Source organism: Pyricularia oryzae, chromosome 5 (genome assembly GCF_000002495.2).
Source record: "Pyricularia oryzae 70-15 chromosome 5, whole genome shotgun sequence".
Taxonomy (NCBI): Eukaryota; Fungi; Ascomycota; class Sordariomycetes; order Magnaporthales; family Pyriculariaceae; genus Pyricularia; species Pyricularia oryzae.
In genome coordinates this window covers 226,477-241,327 of record NC_017852.1, presented here as the reverse complement: position 1 = coordinate 241,327, position 14,851 = coordinate 226,477, and the positions used below count along the sequence as shown (strand labels likewise).

Genomic DNA, 14,851 nt, shown 5'->3' with positions numbered 1-14,851 from the left:
GCACGGTTCTGACAAATGCTTCCGCAGCAAACCTGCATTGATAACACTATTCGGGCCTAGTCTACCACATAGTCGTACAAGCTAGCTCACTCAAGCCTGTAAACACTGCATCATCATGATGTAAACAGCATTGCGGCATGCAGCGGGGAAAAAAGTGGAGGTTGAAAGTACCGGCTGTCTTTTTAAGCCAGAAAAAAGGTCCGTTAGAAAAAGGCTTGTACGGCAAGCCTAGACCGGTCGAAGTACGTGGGCTCTGTCGTCGCATTTTCTTTTGTCTGCAAAAACCCCGCACGACGCAGTGAGCTAGCTAAAAGTCGATCCCCTCACACCATATAAACAAATGGGAAATGGAGCGGGCATCCCCTGACTTTGATCAATGTACCGCATTGGTTGCCCAAGATAAGGAACTGCAGATTCCCATTGTTCTCCAAAGTTTGGTTGGAAATGGACATCATTGTCCCGTCATGGATCTTGCTTGCCTGCTCTCACTCTCGATAATCTCGAGGCAGACAGACACAGCTTGACCTGTTCTGCCTGTACGAATTAACCACCTTTGTCTGAACCAAAGTTGGGATTCATCTTATCACTGCACAGGACATGAGAAACACAAATCGCGTCGCAATACAAACAACACTGCATGTACGTACGCCTTGATTGTGACTTTGCCCAAAGCAACATAGGGGCGCTAAAGTTTGCCCAATGTTTTCGACCAGTTCCGCCCGCATCATACCGGTACGAAGCAGGTTGTGCAGCAGACTGGCCAATAGACTGGTGCAGCTCAGGCACCTAAGCTATGGAGACCACCTCGGGTAAAGTATCTTGGGTAGACGGTGCGTTGGACCGTTAGAGTCTTGGAGAGGGGCGAGGGGGGGACCTCTCCAGCTATTAATATGGGGATGGGGTAATCTGCGTCGTAGGTATTTATAGGCCCCGGGCACTCCGGTTCCTTTCCGAACTTCTCAGCTTTGTTGGTTCGACCGGTGATGCGCTCATAGAAACAACGACTTGCGACCGTGGATGACAAGGTACACTACTCAGGAGCAGGATAAAAAGTCGAAAGCAAGCAGCATGTCCATTCCTCACAGGCCCGTCACCAAAGTCATGGGTCCCCATGAGGAGACCACCAATAGGCCTGACCAATGGAAGATCGCCCAAGGCATGGCCGGCGCCCTCCTGCCAGCATTGGACATGACCGGCCCCGAAACCAAAGAAATTCCACCCCAGAAATTTGGGCCCCTTACCAAAGATGAGGAAGCCATCAAGTCTGTTGGCGACCGATCAAAACTGTTTGCTAGGGAGCGAAAGGGGTGGAAGGGGTGAGTGGTTTTTTACCTGTTGGCTCAATACTGAGATGATTGCTAAGCTGAATTACTTGACCAGCTTTGTCGAGTGGGAAAACTACCCCGAGAAAAAGGCAGCTGCCCACAAGATCCTCAGCTCCCAGACCTGGCCACCCAACCCAGAGTACCAGCTTGCTGAGATTCCGGGAACAAACCCGGTCCTCCCTGGCACCCGCTTCAAGCTTTGGCATCACGCTCTGGGCGGCGAGCTCGAAGACGTGGTTGATGATTCCTGGAACTGTGTGCTCGAGGAGAAGCATGTTGATATGCTCCACTTGCTGCAGTTCCCCTATAACGGGGAGCCGCCCAAGCGCTTGACGGCAGCCAAAGACATAACGCCCAACCCGCTGCACTTTGTACGGAACCACGGCGGTATCCCCTCCATCGAAAAGGATGATTTCAGCTTCGACGTCGACGGTCTCGTCAAGAACCCCAAGACGTTTACGCTCGACGACCTCATGGACGAGTCCCGATTCCCGCGCATGGAGAAGCACGTAACCATTCAGTGCTCGGGCACGCGTCGCATTGAGCAGATTGTCAAGTACCCCGGCCAGGGTGACGAAGTACCCCAGGCGCCATGGGCAGAAGGAGCCATCGGGACGGCCAAGTGGACGGGAGTCAGCCTCAAGGCGGTCATCAAGGAGTGCGGTGGTATGGTCGACGGAGCCAAGCATGTCGAGTTCTACGGCGCCGACACCTATGTCAAGAGCGAAAAGGCCATGAACTATGTGGTCAGCGTGCCGTGGTCCAAGGTCAAGGCCAACGAAGTGATGCTGGCCTGGGCCATGAACGACGAGCCGCTGCCCAAGATCCACGGGTTCCCCCTGCGGACGGTGGTCTTTGGCTACATCGGGGCGCGCAGCGTCAAGTGGCTGTACCGAATCAAGGCCATCAAGCAGCCGAGTCGCGCGCCGGTCCAGACGCAGGAGTATCTCTACTTCCCGCAGCAGGTGGGCAAGCACAACTTCAACCTGACCGACGGCATCCAGATCCAGGAGATGCCGGTCAGCTCTGCCATCATGTCCCCATGGATGAAGCAGGTGGTGATCCACAACGGCAAGATACGATGCAACGGCTGGGCCTACTCGGGCGGTGGCCGGTGGCCCGAGCGGGTCGAGTTGTCGGCCGACGGGGGCTTCAACTGGTACACGGTGCCGCTCGAGAACCTGTCCAAGAAGCGAAAGTGGACGTGGCGGACGTGGCACATGGAGCTTCCCTGCGACGTCGAGGGTTGGATAGAGATCGTCGTGCGGTGCTGGGACAACAGCTTGAACACGCAGCCGCCCGAGGTGCGCACGGCCTGGAACTGGGGCTTGCACGTCACCAGCTCGTGTCATCGCGTGTCGGTGTACAGCATCAACAAAACCCGGCCCAAAACCCAGGCTCGCATGGCAGAGCTTGAGGGCAAGAACATCCCCATCGTACCTATCACCGTACCACTCGAAGTCCCAGCGCAGGGTTCAGACGAGTACGAGGAGTTTTGGCGGACCCATGAGCCCCGAGATGCCGAAGAGTAGGTATATGGCGGGCAGTTTCCAACATGTAAGCCTCGCGAGTTGTCGACAGGATTGCAAAGGCTGAACACTGGTGGGAAATAAGAAACAAGAAGAAAACGGAGAACAAAGCTAGGACAAAAGAAAGTAGGGGCAGTCGGTGGAGGACAGAATTGCAAGCTTCAATTGTTCACCTATGCAACATTAAGCCGAATCCTATTAGTTCTAGTCTAGTTCTTGTTCCTGTTGCCAATTGGGCGTCGGTAAGGGCCATGTTAATATAGGGCATAATCTAGGCGGCCACTCAGCAGTCAGCTGATGCAAGCGCACCCTGAATCGCGCTACGCCTGTGGCAGGCCTCCATTTTGGACATTGGAACTGAAGATTTGCTCCGGAAAAAGTGAATCTCCACTGAAAACTACAGTAGCACATCGAGTAAAGTGGGTCCAAACCCCCACCAATGCTGCGGGGTGGGGATGACCTGGCCTGTCACCTACTTTGTACAAACGGGCATGAAATTTCAGCCAGCCCTGAGTGCCAAAGTCGTCGTCATGGAACCTGATTTGTTAGACTGGTGAAAGAAAGGAAAGAGAGATAGATGCAGAAAGACGGGCCGTCCCAGGTTTGACCGATATCCGTGTAAACCTGCCTAACCTAGTTCTAGAGCCTAGAGCAGCTATCACAGGCACTGTTCCCCCCTTCCCACAATAATTAATTGCTCGCTCAATTTGCAGCTATGGAGGACCGCATTCCAAGTCTCCTCACGCTCATCATCACCACTTCCCCGACGCCCTCAGCCCCCGAGACCGAACTCCTCACCCAGGTTATCGCGTCGTACCGGCGACACTGTCCCTCTCTGTTGACATGCCGCGTCATAGTCGTCCTGGACACCTACGACCACATCAAACCCCGCGCCCGTCTCAAGAGGGGACAGGTAACCGCTCAGGGTGCCCAAGTCTACGACGTGTACAAGGAAAATGTCAAGGAGCTGTTCTTGGCCGAGTACTGCCCGGATCGTGCGCTTCCGATACCCATGACCCAGAGCTCCGTCGAGGCCGAATTCGGGTTTGACGGCCGAAACAATCCGCTCGGCAGCGCAGTCTCTGTCGCGGTTAGTCGCACGGACGATGGTAGGGTGACCTTTGTGGAGCCGGCCGATCGTTTGGGCTTTGGGCTTGCCGTGCGCACTGCCCTGCGCTTGACAGAGACCAGCTATGTGGTACGTGCGAGTCTAGAACCGGATCTATGTCTTGTGTCTTTTGATGATCAAGTTTTCGACATGGCGCCCGCAAGACCGAGATCTCGTTTATATCCCGTCACCTGCCCAAGGTACATCTCCAAGGGACCTACCTAGCCAGCCAAGCTAACTTTGCCAATCGTCCGAACTTCCCGGCTCGCAGTGGATTCACCAACATGACTGGACTCTCGTCACAGACATACCCATTGCCGGAATGCTGGATGTCATGGAGGCAAACAAAGCATCACCAGCTGGCCTACCTTCGACCCTCTCATTGTCGTCCTTGTCACTGTCCTCGGCATCAACCTCTGAAGCTCCGGCCTCAGCCCTGGATACTGCAACGGTTGGCTCTTTGCCCGGCTCTCCCGCCGCAGCAGACACCCCCGGTGGTACAGGCGATGATGCCTTCACCACGGACTTGGAATCGCCCCCTGTCAAGTACATCTGCTTGCCGTCCTGCAGACTCCTCTCTTATGCCGTCCAGGCGCATGTCACCTATCACACGGCTTTGCTACGATTAACGCGCCAGCTCAAGCGAACCTTTATTCCCTCGTCGTCGTCGCTGCCTCCCATCCCCTTGACTCCGCTATTCTTTTGGCATGACAAGCCTCACATTGCCGAAGTATCCCACTACCTGGCGCGCGTGTTCCCCACGCGCCTATCCATGGCCAGAGGCGCCTTCATCGAGGACACGGTGGGGCATCGCGCCCGAGACCAGATGAAGCTTGGCAACTGGGCCAAGTGGGCTTGCTGGATGTACTATCCTGACGAAGGGAAGCGACTCTGCCTGCGTCACCTGCACGGCAGAACCTGGAGGGGCTCTGTTCTGGAACTGGAGAAAAAGGAGCACCACATCACCATGAACATCAAGGGGAAGAGGAACCAAAAGAAGCTGGACAAGAAGAAGGAAAAGAGAGAGGCGAACCCTGCCGACTCTGATGATGGCCATCACCAGGCCACCACGGCCCCTGCGCCAATTGAGGAGTCCCTCGGATCTGTCGAGGGTGTTCGTGGGGGACACGTGCCGGCGACACCAGGGTCGTAGGACACGTCCCGACATCAAAAAAATGGAATGGTGCACGCGGAGTAGCAGCAACAAAAGACGACACTGTTGTCATAATACTCTTGTTTAAGATTCTGGAGTTGCCCGGGACGAGCGACTGTGACTATGTCTACTACTAGTACTACCACCACCACCACCTGGCCCAAAGGTACAGCCACTTATGTGGCTCAGTCTCCGCGACGACGCCCTAGGCGACAGCAGACCGCCAGATCCGGTGTAGCCCGAAATGCGCGTCGGGGACAACCGGCTCAGCATGTCATTTTCCTCGCACGCCTCACTCATCTCCGTCGCCTCGGTCCTCACAGTGAAAGCACTGCGGGCAGTCAATGGCCTCAACGTCAACGTCGGGCTCCTGGGGTGGCTGATGAGCACCGCAGGTAGTGGTTTTGGCAGCGTCGGCACCGCCGGCACAGGCGGCCACAATGCCCCCGGGGCGGTCAAGTTGTGTTGCCGTTCGCCGACCAGACCTTCGGCGTCCGACATGGTCCAGCGGGAGGATCTGGTCGTCCTCCTGCTGCTCATGACGCTGGACTTGAAGTCGTCGTCGTCCTGTTCGCCCTGCCGCGAGGCTCGTATGCTGAACATCCTGGACACCCAGCTCCATCTCTGCTGTTCCTCGGAGTCGTTCCCGTTGCCCAGCTGGTCTAGCTCCGCTGGGTTTTCCCTGGAACCAGGGGCTCCTTCTGCCGGACACCCGGCCCAGCCCATTGTATCCTGTAATCTCGACTTTTCTGTTTGCGCATCGCTGGCCACCATCTCATCAGTCGCCCCACCGCCCGCACCTTGTCGGGTCGCCTTGTTGCGCAGGGCCGTGACCCAGGTTTTCCACGCTGTTGGCTTTGAACCCTTTGTCCTCCTACCGTCACTTCCTTGACTGCTTCCCACCCACACCCCCACACCGACCGGCAGCAGTGGCGGCTGTGCGCCTGGCCCGGTCCCTCCTCTCCTGTCCCGCCGCCGCTTGCAAAAGAAGAAGACGCTTGTGCCAAAGATGAGCACGCTAATTAGGCAGGCCAGAATTATGGGACCGACCGGTAGCCCGTGCGAATTCGACGACTCCAGGGGGGACGTCTTTGACAGGTCTGCGGCCTGGCTGCTGCCCCGGGCTGATGACACTGTCGTGGCCGTCGACGAGTCCGAACGGGCAGGTGACGTCGCCTCATCGTCTGGTATGCGCGGCTCCGAAGCACTGTTTTGGTCGGAGGTGGGTAGCGTTGTGGCGGCGCTCGTGCCGGTCGTTGACGTGAGCAGCGTAGATCGTGGAAGAGTCGGCAAGGACACCACGACAACACCGTTGCCACCCGCGGGCCCGGTAGGACGGGCAGGTGGAGGTGGTGGAGGAGACGGCGTGGGTTGCGGGCCGACGCCGATTGTGACCCCGGGGCTGAGCGGATGGGTTGGAAACAGAGTCAGGTCGAAATCCCTCCATCGGATCTGAATGGCCGGTGCTACTGTGATCTCTACGGCGGCCGCCGCTCCGGTCTGGGTCATACCCCACACCCCACCGTCTTTTGCATCGGCGGTACAAGAGAAGCCACTGGGATTTGTTAGTCGTGGGTTAGCTTGTTTGCGTCGGGATTCAGATGTACTCTGTCGGACGCATGCCGTCAGATCAAGAAAAGAAAACTTACCTGGGCACACAAAAGGCCACCGTCTCTCCAGCCTCGACTTTGGGAAAGTCATCAGAAGTCTTGACCTGTACCGATGTGCAGGAAGGCCCGACGACGAAGCCTGATGGGCAGACGGCCGGTGAATAAAAGTCGTATGAGCCGTCGTCGATGTTGTCCTCCCATCTCGGGACGTTGCAGGACTTTGGTCCCTCGGTCGGAAAGGGCGGGTACTCGGACGGCGCTTCGGTGGTGCTCAGCAGCCATGTGCTCGTGGCGCAGTTGGGAGGTGGTGTGAATATGGTCGTGAGCGCGGCGAGGGCCGCCGTACCGCCATGGAGCAGGCTGTTTGATGACATGTTTGCGATGCCTCTCCCATCGGCCTCGAATATGACGTACGAGGGGGAGGGACCTGTCCCTTTCTTATGGTGGTTGCTTCGCTCCGGGCTAGCTGCTTATCGGCCGCGGTGCATGATGAAGTGAAAGGAAAATCGACCCCTCTTTTTTTCTGTGTGTTCGCTTGTCTTGTCTTGTTTTGACGATCCTCCTCTGCTTCCCAAAAAGGACCTGCCCGTCAACGTCGAGGGGATTTAGGCGATGAGGACAAGATAGGCAGAGTCAAAGCATCAAAAATCCCCGAGTTCAAAGACGTAGGGGCTATGGTCAGCTCGACTTTCAACGTCCTGGCGGGTCCAACCCTGGATCTACGGTCGCCGTAGATCGGGATTCTCGACTCCGCTCATGCTACCAGGTCCAGTTGATAATGGGCCATGTGGTTGCAAAGTCAACCGGGGCCCTGGCCGTGGGGCTCTTGTATGCCATGTCCTTTCTTCAAACTGTTGACAAAAAGACGGATCGGGCAAGCGAACCCAAGGCCTCTGCCAGGCATGACCCGGGGCTACTGTAGCAACTTGCTGGATGGAAAATACCGGTACGAAAGTTGCAGCACATGCGTACTTCGTACTGCCGCAGTACCGGTAGGCTACCTGGGCTGGCCTTCTGCCATTGGTAGGCTAAATCCCTGCCCACGTCGATCAAACGGTCGGGGTGACAGACCAGGGAGGCTTTACTTTACTCGACATAACACAAGGCAGATTAGCCAAGCAAGCAGTACATGTGCTACGGAGAAATTCCGTCGGGTTGTCATCCCAAAACAAGCAAGATGGATGTTTATGTGCTCATTTGGAGTAAAAGTTGCGATGATGCAAATGATTTTGTACAATTGTTTGCTCCCTGGCTTTTTTTCTCCGAGTCTTGGCAAAGAGCAACAAGTACAGCAACCAAGTCGACAGATGCTGATTTTTCAATCGGTGGATTTTCCAGACTTGAAGAGTGACGGACCGATCCTGAACTGCCAGTCAAGTCATTCATCCCGTCAAACCCCTTTTTCCCGTCTTTTCCTGACCAAGACACATCCGTTGTGTGGCTAAGTTGACTGGGACCGTCTCCCTTTTACGATTCTAAATATACCAAATGTATCTGGTACTTCGTACTGAGTGCAAAGCAGTGCTTTTTGCAAGCTGTCCAACCGGAGCATGGCCCGCCCGCCCCTATCCAAAAATGATCATGGTCTCCACTAGCTAACTGCCTAACCAACTTGGCCTAACCTAGCTTGCCTAGCAAAGCCTGGCCCCCCACACATCTCAAACCTGGGGCGTGGTCCTCTATTATGTCAGTCGGCCAATGACGAGATGTGGGAGGCCTTTTTCGTTGTCGCTACATTCGCCCGATACAAGGCAAAAATTTATGCATGCGTCTTTTTTGTTTTTTTGCTTCTTCAACTTTTTTTTGTTCCCCTCCGCTTCGATGCTTGGTCTATTTCGCTTCCAGACTTCCTCTTCCTCCACTGCCTTTCTCCAACCCCCTCATGCTTTTATATGTGGTCCCTTCCCAAAACAAATGACGACACCGCACCAATGCACAAATCTTTTTTTTTTCTGTTTGTTTCTGCATCAAACTTATGCAATTCTTGTTTATACAATCAACTGGCTGTCTGTGATACATATAACAGGTTGCAGCAGGTATACCATCTTGGAATTAATACCTTCAACTTGTTCACTAGTGCTGAACGTTTCAAACTGCACCGGCTCCGTCCGCGATGTGTTTCTCCATGATCGGACGAGTATGTAGTAAATGGCAAAACTCCACAAGATTACAAAAGGACGGACTCTCGCTTCCACAATGTGGCGCGGCGGTTGGCATTACAGGTCCTGACTCTCCCTTTTCTCTCGCGCGTACATCTACTCAAGAGGCCCGCAATTTTTTTGTCAAAGTGTCTGTCTGCCTTGCCACTCCCATGCCCCTCTTCCCCTCGGCAGCTGGACTTCGCCTCGGGATAAGTTAGGGTCGATTTGCTTATTTGGCCCAGGACGGCAAGGGCGGATATTTCAAATCGCTTACTGCATTAGCCGAGATGTGTGTCTATGCGCTTTTTCCCTACCTGACAAAAAAGCTTGTCGGTAGGGAAACCGATCCAGCGCTTTTTTTTTTTTTTTTTTTTTTTCTTCGCAGGTTGAAGCCAACCTACCTACTGTCCGTACTATCTATCTGTCCCTTTTTTGGCGTCACATTCCGAAATCTTTGCCAGTACAATAACTACTACTACGACAAAATTTGACCGCTCTGGAAATTTCCGTAATCCATAACGTCCGACAGAAGCTGCAGAACAGAGAATAAAATACCTGCTAAGTTTAAAATTTCAACATGCGACGTGTAAACATGGTGGCACTTGTTTCACAGTGGCTGTGGTGCGGTGCGGTGGCGGCATGAACTACTTGGCTCCGTGACGCATGTTTGTATACATGTCAAAAGTTGGATTCTGTTTCTCGCAACAATCGCTTGTGTTCTCGAGCATTGATCATGTATTTGCTCTAAGCGATTCCTGTGTTTTTGGGTCGCCTTTGGGGTTAGCTCTTTTTTTCCACGCATCAATTTCAACTCCAAAAAGGGTTTCTTGTGCCGTTCTGGGATGACAGTCTGTCACTTGTCGCCCTATCCATGTGCGACGGCAACAACGCGGACATTGATCTAGGTCTAGTCTAGTTCTAGAACGAGACTGAAACACAAACGAACACTTGGGGGTTTGCTAGCGTGTCCTTCAAGTCAATGTCAGGCATTGATTTGGCCCGTCGCTCAACCCGTCTGGTCAGGTAGCAAACATTCCTGGTCAAAGTATACAATACTCCTTGGGTAGGTAGTGACGCTGCCGCTAATCCATCTGCATGTTGGCAACTTGGCATTCACTCATCCGAGATTGTTCTATGGTCCCAGATCGCCGGGGCGGGTACCGCCAGATCGGGAAATTCGCTTCGAAAACAAAAGAGACAAAAACCAGATGAACTCTTCCCCGAAGCTCATTCATGCTATCGACGACGGCATGCGATAGTTAGATCGTCCACAGGGTTGGGGTCGTCGATCATCGTTTTCGGTATTTGTCGCGATTCCCAAATTCATGCGCGCGGTTAACTATCTACTTGGCAGCTACGAGGTATGTTCTATGAAGGTAGGTAACAATCTACGAATCTCTTGGGGCCAAGAGTTCACTCACCGCAATCGTGGAGAAAGAGGGTGGCCGCTAGACTGTTTATGGGTTAGAACTCGTCTAGAGCCAGACAGGGTCCTAGTACATACTGTATTATGTGCCAAGGCGACCTTGAACATTTTTAGCGCCTGTCGTCGGTTACGGGTGAGCTTAGAATGGGCGAGTAGTTGCATCTGCTTCGTGCAGGTACGTGGCGAGCGGGGTTTACTTCCAGCCATCATACCCAGGTAGTTGCATACCTACCTACCTACCGTACCTACTTTGTACGTAAGCATAGAAAGACCGGGCTGCTAGTTCTAAACTGTCCACAGCTGTAATAATTCCTTGCATTCCGATGCACTTCCGCGGCCAACCCCCAAATTCCAAAACGCGGTGTTCCTGCTCGGGTGGTGGAGGAATTCATGTGGGGGACCTGGAAAGGCACATCAAGTCACAGCTGCGGCTTACCACACAAGTGCAGTACCGGTAGAATGGCTGCAGTTGGACGCCACCAGGGAAGGAAGGCCTCTCTGGTTTTCCTTTTGCTTTTCTTTTCGGCTGTACTTATTGCGCTGGCTTAACCTTGTTTTACTCGGCAATCCGCTGCATCCCCGTCATCCCCTCATTAAGCTTTTAGTGTTCTTGTCTGGAGCCAGGCAGCGAGCCAGAGCCAGCTTCCTCACCAATAAAATATTTCGTCCGATTCAAAAATGGTCCTCAAAGTCATAGTAGTAGGCGGGGGAATTGCCGGCCTCGCCAGTACGACGGCCCTCCGTAGAGCCGGGCACAATGTCACAATACTGGAGCGGTCGCAGCGGTTCGACAACGAGGTTGGCGCGGCCATCCACGTGCCGCCCAACTCGACCCGGCCGCTGATCGCCTGGGGCTTCGATGTCGTCCGCGCACGCCTTGTGCGCTTCAAGCATAACCTGTTTGCAGACGGCAAGACCCTGGAGGTCCAATGGCTGGCCGAAAAGGACACCAAGCTGATTGACGATGTCTATGGCGGGCCGTGGATGGCCGCGCACCGGGTCGACCTGCACGAGGAGCTGAGGAGGTTGGCATTCGCTGAGCCTGCGGCCGTAGATGATGCGTGGGGCACTGTAGAGGTGCGGCTTGGGGCTGAGGTGGTTGCCTATGTGAGTGTTTTCCTTTCCTTGGGCTCCATCCCGTTGTAGGCTGCATCAACTCTCTTGTTGTGAGATTAACCAACGAGACAATGCACATAGAGCCCAGAGACTCCGTCCGTGACTCTTGCAGACGGACAGGTCGTCTCAGGGGACTTGGTGGTGGTGGCCAACGGCATCCATTCGGGGGCACCGGCAGCTGTGACCGGGAAAACCGTAACGCCCAAGGCTGTGGGCGCGTACAACTTCTGCTACAGGTTTCTTATCCCAACCGAAGTGCTCAACAGCGACCCAGAAACCAAGGATTGGGACAAGGAGCGCGGTGACGGAGCCATGAACTCGTTTGTCGTAGGTGACAAGAGGCTGGTTACATACACATGTCGAAAGTGGGTGCACCAGGCGGCAAACGAACTCCTCGGTGCCGAAAACAAAAGAAGCAAGGGAGACAAAGGTGACTGACGTTTGATGCTTTTTTGCAGTAATGAGGTACACAACTTTGTGGGCCTTTTCAACGATCCGAGTGCCGGTTCGGGCCAGAGAGAAGGTATGTTGGTTGTTCATTTCTGCCTTGGCCATGGGATGAACGCTTGCTGACCAACGGACTGCTTGCTTGCCTCAAGACTGGCATGCTTCCGCAGACAGGTCCAAGGTCCTGGAAACCTTTTCAGAGTTCCACCCGCAACTCCGGACCGTTATAGGGTAGGCCTTGCCGGCGTCGCCGACCTGATTGCTCCTCCTGGTTGCTTCTTCTTTAGGCATAGCATATGAGTCGCTGACAAATACGTGACATCCTGGGTCACATCACCATGCGTACAGCAAGGCCACAGAATACAAACAATGGCCGTTGTTGTACCGCGATCCCCTCCCGACCTGGATCAAGGGGGGTATGGTCATTGTGGGCGACGCATCACACCCAATGCTCCCGTGTTAGTAGCCGCCCAGCCTTGTTCCAGCCATGCAGCCTGTTGAACAGATCAAGACTAACAATGACACACAAACACAACAGTCCAGGGTCAGGGAGGCGCACAGGCCGTAGAGGATGGAGTGGCCCTCGGCATCTCAATGGCTGGAGCAACGCCCGAGACGGTCGGCGAGAGGCTTGTGGCTTTTGACAGTGTACGCCGCAACCGGGCCAGCGCGCTGCAGATTCTCAGCAATGTCGGACAGGACGAGGCGCTCAAGGTCCGGGCCGAAGCTGCAAAGTTTGTTCCAATCGAGACGGTTCCGAGTAAGTGCAAAGTCGATGGCTAGCCCGTTGAAGGTGGTCCTAATGCCTTGTGAGGGTGACAAGCGATAATGGGATGCTTGCTGACTTTTTTTTGGTTTCCCTCTCTCGTGCAGAGGGCCCAGATGAGTTTTATGCTTTTAGCTTTGCGTACAATGTCGTCAAGGACATGGTGAGCACCATGAGGAAGAAGATCGATCCTCAGTTTGAGCTTCCCAAAGGCTTTTTCATAAAGGAGCCGGTAGTTCCAGGGCAATAAGTAGGAAGCAAAGCTTTGTTGTTCCTTGCCTTACGTTGGCTTGGCTAGAACTAGACTCTCTAGAACAGGTTCCAGAACTAGAACTACAGTTGCTAGCTTATCAGCCACGCGCAATGAGAGAAATTTGGGCCTCGAATTGTGGAGTGTAAATATGGATCCCTTTCAATTGAATTTGACAAATTGAAAGACGCGCCTGCTGGGTTGAAACGCGACTTTTTTGCAGGCAACTTCGCAGCTAGAACAGAACAAAAGTCAGACCAAGGAGGTGCACGGCCGCGCATCTCCACAATTGATTAGGCGATAACCTTATGGGTCCCGCTAGTGGCACGACATTCACTCGATTACCGGGCCAACTCAATTGGAAAGAAAATGCGTGCTTGGTGCACACCATAGCTTACGTGCATGCTGGCGATCCAATCCAATTGCTCAAAGTTCAAATCCTATTCCACTTTGCAGCTTCACTTCTGGTACACACACACGCTTGCATGCCTTCCTTTCCTATTACAGTCCTATAGTGTTTGACGTACCTATCAAATCTCTTCTATATATAAACCGTTTCTGAGTTGGTTGACAGGACCACAATTGCACCTTTGGCCCTCTCCGTTTCAATCGAGGTACCTCTGTCACGTCGCACAAAGTCAACCCTCCAACATGGCGCCAATCGACGAGATCTGCCCCGATTGGGTATTCTGCATCAGCTCAAACATTCAGTAAGCGCACGCTTCTTCCTGTCGCCCAGCTGTTTTCCCCGTTGCCTGCTGACCTCGGCGGTTCGCCTGCCCGTGTAGCGTCTGCCGTGACCGCGCCTGGTTCGTCGAGTACACGCCCTTCTCCACATATGTATCCTGCGACCCCTCGAGCCCCGACCTGGGCGTCCTCGGCGTCGGCACCGTCCTCGTCCCGGTCGAATCCGCCCCCGGTGCCACGGCACCTACCCAGATCCGCCTCGTGTCCGTCCTGCACGCCCCGTCGGCTCGCGTCAACCTCATCGGCGGCATGGCCATCATGGCCAACGGCGGCAGCTTCTCGCTCGGCGGCGCCCAAGGCCGCGGCGGCCTGTACGACGCCAGCGGGAGGCAGGTCGCGTACTTTTCGCGGGACGCGGCCAACCCGCGGCTGATGGCCATCAAGCTGTGGGGCAGTTGGCCGTCGAGCAGGACGCAGCAGGGCGGGCTCGAGGCGGTGGTCAGCGGCGCCCACTGGGCGACGCAGGAGCGGGAGAGGTGGTGCCGGTTCGTCGAGAGGTTGAAGATGCTGCAGCAGGCCCCCGTTGCGACCAAGCGCAAGGCCTCGGTGAGCTACGACGCCGACCCGTGCGGCGCCGAGGAGAGGCGGCAGTGCAAAAGGCAACTCAACGGCGGCTACCGGCTGCCGATGCAACACTCGTTTTCCGAGGCAAACAACAGCTGGGACACGAGGCAACAGGTTATGTTGGATGTCATGGTCGAATGAGTGGGAGGGACTGTAAGCGGAGGATGGGATTGGTTTTTGGAGCATGAGTTTTTTTAAGGGATGCATCATCATTTGTTTTACGAGTTATCAGTAATATTTTCGGCATGTGCCCTCGCTAGATAGAGCATCATTTCGGGGCGCACAATACAAGGAGCATTTACGTTTCCACCCACTGCTTGGTTTCGCTGATGGAGGGTTGGTCTAGCGTACGTTGAACTCAGTCAGGTAGGGGACGCAGGGAGATACGGGCAGTAAACAATAAAGCCAGAGTGTAGATTCATATGTTGGAATTCGACGCAAGAGAATGTTTACGAGCCAATTTGATCTCTGAACTTGCTTTTTTGGTGTAGTTATCTCCCTGTCGAGCTTGCTTGCTCGGGTGACAAAGCAGAGGAAAAGGAGAGAAGCAAAGCGAACTAGGTAACCAACAGTCTCATGAGTGGAAGGTAGCATGTTTAAAAAGGCCGAGTTTAAAGGTTAGTGTAGTTTCCAATCGTCCATAAATTCTCGGCCCCCCAATAAGGTCGA

At 54.4% G+C, this 14,851-nt stretch overlaps 4 protein-coding genes across 4 annotated transcripts; all 4 read left to right on the top strand.

Annotated features, from left to right (window-relative positions):
- Positions 1-235: 235 nt before the first annotated feature.
- Positions 236-3,348, top strand: MGG_14232 (nitrate reductase 1). Its single transcript, XM_003717692.1, has 3 exons — positions 236-639; positions 714-1,316; positions 1,381-3,348. Exons 2-3 carry the CDS (start codon positions 1,018-1,020, stop codon positions 2,855-2,857), a joined length of 1,776 nt encoding a protein of 591 aa, XP_003717740.1. The 5' UTR covers positions 236-639; positions 714-1,017; the 3' UTR covers positions 2,858-3,348.
- A 2-nt stretch (positions 3,349-3,350) lies between these two features.
- MGG_14234 (uncharacterized protein) lies at positions 3,351-8,900 on the top strand. Its single transcript, XM_003717691.1, has 2 exons — positions 3,351-4,052; positions 4,234-8,900. The coding sequence occupies exons 1-2, from the start codon at positions 3,570-3,572 to the stop codon at positions 5,113-5,115; spliced, it is 1,365 nt and encodes a 454-aa protein (XP_003717739.1). The 5' UTR covers positions 3,351-3,569; the 3' UTR covers positions 5,116-8,900.
- Positions 8,901-10,970: 2,070 nt separating this feature from the next.
- On the top strand, positions 10,971-12,871 carry MGG_10792 (uncharacterized protein; the record flags this gene model as incomplete). The annotated part of the gene is made up of 7 exons (XM_003717690.1): positions 10,971-11,399; positions 11,490-11,773; positions 11,867-11,931; positions 12,008-12,086; positions 12,204-12,313; positions 12,394-12,615; positions 12,729-12,871. The coding sequence occupies 7 exons, from the start codon at positions 10,971-10,973 to the stop codon at positions 12,869-12,871; spliced, it is 1,332 nt and encodes a 443-aa protein (XP_003717738.1).
- Positions 12,872-13,262: 391 nt separating this feature from the next.
- Positions 13,263-14,495, top strand: MGG_10791 (uncharacterized protein). The gene is made up of 2 exons (XM_003717689.1): positions 13,263-13,581; positions 13,660-14,495. Exons 1-2 carry the CDS (start codon positions 13,523-13,525, stop codon positions 14,321-14,323), a joined length of 723 nt encoding a protein of 240 aa, XP_003717737.1. The 5' UTR covers positions 13,263-13,522; the 3' UTR covers positions 14,324-14,495.
- Positions 14,496-14,851: the final 356 nt, after the last annotated feature.

What these genes read in the sequence shown, in the direction of transcription:
- MGG_14234 (XM_003717691.1), top strand. Translation starts at nt 3,570, where the DNA reads ATGGAGGACCGCATTCCAAGTCTCCTCACGCTCATCATCACCACTTCC. An exon ending in TGACAGAGACCAGCTATGTG is followed by an intron (nt 4,053 to 4,233) that starts GTACGTGCGAGT and finishes CCCGGCTCGCAG; the next exon opens with TGGATTCACCAACATGACTG.
- MGG_14232 (XM_003717692.1), top strand. Translation starts at nt 1,018, where the DNA reads ATGACAAGGTACACTACTCAGGAGCAGGATAAAAAGTCGAAAGCAAGC. An exon ending in GAGCGAAAGGGGTGGAAGGG is followed by an intron (nt 1,317 to 1,380) that starts GTGAGTGGTTTT and finishes TTACTTGACCAG; the next exon opens with CTTTGTCGAGTGGGAAAACT.
- MGG_10791 (XM_003717689.1), top strand. Translation starts at nt 13,523, where the DNA reads ATGGCGCCAATCGACGAGATCTGCCCCGATTGGGTATTCTGCATCAGC. An exon ending in TGCATCAGCTCAAACATTCA is followed by an intron (nt 13,582 to 13,659) that starts GTAAGCGCACGC and finishes CTGCCCGTGTAG; the next exon opens with CGTCTGCCGTGACCGCGCCT.